At 38.2% G+C, this 3,237-nt stretch overlaps 1 protein-coding gene across 1 annotated transcript; it reads left to right on the top strand.

Moving 5' to 3' along the window:
* Nucleotides 1-979: 979 nt before the first annotated feature.
* Nucleotides 980-1,327, top strand: LOC139713534 (paired mesoderm homeobox protein 1-like; the record flags this gene model as incomplete). Its single annotated transcript, XM_071625258.1, has 1 exon — nt 980-1,327. A coding segment is annotated over one exon (348 nt), but the record flags the coding sequence as incomplete, so codon positions are not given.
* Nucleotides 1,328-3,237: the final 1,910 nt, after the last annotated feature.

Here is a 3,237-nt window from a genome sequence, read left to right as displayed (position 1 = left end):
ACTGCAATAACGACAAGCAGAAAGATGGGAAAAAGAATTTTTCATCACTGTTTCCTGCTGAAGAAAAAAAGGATACACACACTTAACTCAGCAGTCTGCCTGTGCATTGATAATCATTACATTAATCACAATAAACTTAATTACTAAAAGTGTTAAGTAAAAAACAGAATTTTGTCTTGCCAAATTGACCGTTTTGGTCGTTAAGGATAATCGATTACTCTTATATGAGAACACACAGACTTAATTCCATACTACATGAGCTCTCAAAGCTAGCCGCTCTGAATAACCACGCAAAATGAAATCCGTTCCATAGCTGAGGGTCAGGCTGTGAAATGCACTTTGTCAGAAATAAGTGGCACATTTAATTAATTTCCACTTCAAAAAGTAATCGTGCTCGACGTAACGAGAGATGAGGGATTAGGATTTCCCAGGGACGTGTGACTAAATGGCTTAGACCAATGAAGGCAATATCAATATTTTGCATAGTTACTGAACTGAGACCATTATCGTCTTTTTTAACTCTATACCTCAATCTTCAACAATATAATAAGTGGCATAATCTGTTTGACAGTAATAATGAGGGACCTACAGCTTTGATTTGAGGTATTTTCATGAACAATTGAGCCTTTATAAGAGGTCGGCTGAGCAAATCATCTATTACACGATCACAATAACAATTACCATGATGATAGTGTCTTACAGGATATACAAAAGGGTCACTTCCGAAATGAAAGGGGGAAACACACAGACTATTACACACAGTATCTTGAATTGAATTGAAATCTTCACTCTTTAAACAAATCTTTATTAAGGTGGGGTTTTTTTTCAAACTTTATTAAGTTATCAAATCTTTATTAAGTTATCAATGCATGAAATAATATTAATTAATTTTTTTTTTTTGGTACATTGTGTACACCGAAAGCAACTGCGAAACGTGTTTTTTATTCTCCAAAGCAATTTTTCTGTTTTCATTCGGTAGGTCTGGTTCCAGAACAGACGAGCCAAGTTCCGCCGCAACGAGCGAAGTCTTCAGGCAGCTAAGGCCGCAGCGGCCCGGCGCCGTCCGTACAACGGAGTGAATGTGGAACAGCCTGTGGCGCCACGGCCTTGCACCACCACCGCCGAGCTCGGCGCCTCGTGGAACTCAGCCGCAGCCGCCGCCGCCTCATACGGCCGACTCGCCGGGGTAATGTCCCAGGCCGCGGCTGGTCACATGTCCATGATGAACATGAACGCCCTGGAAAATGCCGGCGGACTCAGCTCGAGCTGGGCGAATCTAAGATTAAAGGCGAGAGAATACAGCATGCAACAAATTCCACTCATCTAGGACTGCAGCAGTATCAATGGCAACATTTATGACGTCACACTGGATGCAAAATGAAGAACCTTCATGTGTTTGTTTGAAAAAGCGTATAGTCATTCTATAAGGACCCAGGAAATCTGAGTAACAGCGCATTTTGTGGACCAATCAAGCTTTCGTATTCAGGGGATAAAGACAAGCATGAAGTAGCAGGAGAGATTTGTGTTCATGACAGAAAGATTCGGGACTTCGTCTTGTCAATGTGACACCAAAAAAAAAAATATCAGAAGTCTCAGTCAATGACAGCCACACTGGAAAGAGTTCTTCAACTGTTATTTTTTTTCATATCCTAATTTACATCCTGTTCTAATGCTTGCAATATAAACATCAAATGCTCGGATATAAGCAGCAAAAGCTCGAACGTGTACTGCTGATTACATAAAGCAATGCGCCTATGTAACGGAGTTGCGTTATAATCAAATTTCTGATGCAAGAGGTGTGTGTATTTTTTTTTTCAACACTGTTTACACACATTTCAGAAACACACAAATTATGTACCACATTGCCTCAAAGCGTGCATGTCTTCGGCGTTGTCTGGCTCGCTGTGGTGACGGAGTGGTGATGTACGATCTTGATATGTATGGAGTTGTGCATTCTTGTCCAGAAATTTAAGAATGAGTATTATAACTTCTAATTCCGGCATTTGGCATTCAGCATTCAGCGTTATTGCAGAGTTGGAATGGGAAACATTTACTATGACAAATAGCAGTGTGATACGCAGAGACGTGCGTATAACACTTTTAATTGGGAGACCCATTTTGGCGTACATACTTGAAAACATATCTTTGATGCTATATCTTTCTATTGTGAAACGTCAAAAGCGCATTTTTTACGGTGTAGTAAAGGTATGCGTACTCGAAAAGATAAAGCTATCATAGGCCTTTTCCTTCTTAAGATGCCACTTATACAAGAATTGTTAATGAGTTGAATTGGTTAGTGGAAAATGACAATTCATTGTCAAAAAGATATAAAAACACACACAATATACTACATGTACTCATATTCATAAGAGAAGGCCATTTCCTTTTTTTACTTACAAACGAACTTCACCCCTATAATCTATCGCAGACGTGCATTGAAAATATGAGTGGTTATCAAAACTTCACAGTTCATGGAATGTCTATATTTACCACAAATGAGAGAAAGGTAATGTTCTCCCAATATTTAAAAACATGTTCTCTATGGTATCTGATCTGGTGACAGTCCTTTGCAGACCATAACTGCACCTAGAAGATGGTTGCATTTTATAGTTCATAATGGGTAAGGTCTCTCTAACCTCTCAGGGCTATGTTGATAATTATAATCATATTTTCGTTAAAAGAAAATTGCAGATATTTCACTGAAAATCAGGTAGTTATTGGACTTTTTTGAAACTTAATGTAACAGTCCCTTCCTTGTTGAAAGTAATGTATTCGTTATGTTGCTACTATAGTCCAATGCACAAATGTTTCTTAAGAGCTTTTGCAATTGTAATGTGTTGTATTTCACGGAGAAAATGCTTCGTGATTTGAAAGGTAGCTTATGTATAGCATTCATATCATATCATGAAACCATCGCCATTGTTGGGATGTTTCCTACTATTAAAGCTTCTGTTCATAAGCGCTCTTTCAAAAATCATTTTTTTCACGTTTTCTTAAATCAAATTTGTTATCTGAATAGTTATCTTGACGATGTCTACAAGAAACAAGATTCGGTGTTTAAACATTGTTGTCTATTTGAGCTCGAGCACAGAAAAGAAAAAAAAATAATGAAATCGCACCAACAAGGCAGTTGATGACTTGGTAATAATGGTTATTGTCGAAGGAATTCTTACACAAAATCATTAAGGCAGATCACAAGTTTCTCAGTCCATTGGAAAAAGAGGCGACTGAAGGTCA

Source organism: Diadema antillarum, unplaced genomic scaffold, assembly GCF_040938485.1.
Source record: "Diadema antillarum isolate AM-2024a unplaced genomic scaffold, OU_Dant_1.0 seq00001997_RagTag, whole genome shotgun sequence".
NCBI lineage: Eukaryota > Metazoa > Echinodermata > Echinoidea > Diadematoida > Diadematidae > Diadema > Diadema antillarum.
The sequence above is the reverse complement of the archived record's forward strand: the minus strand, read 5'-3'. Positions and strand labels throughout refer to the sequence as shown.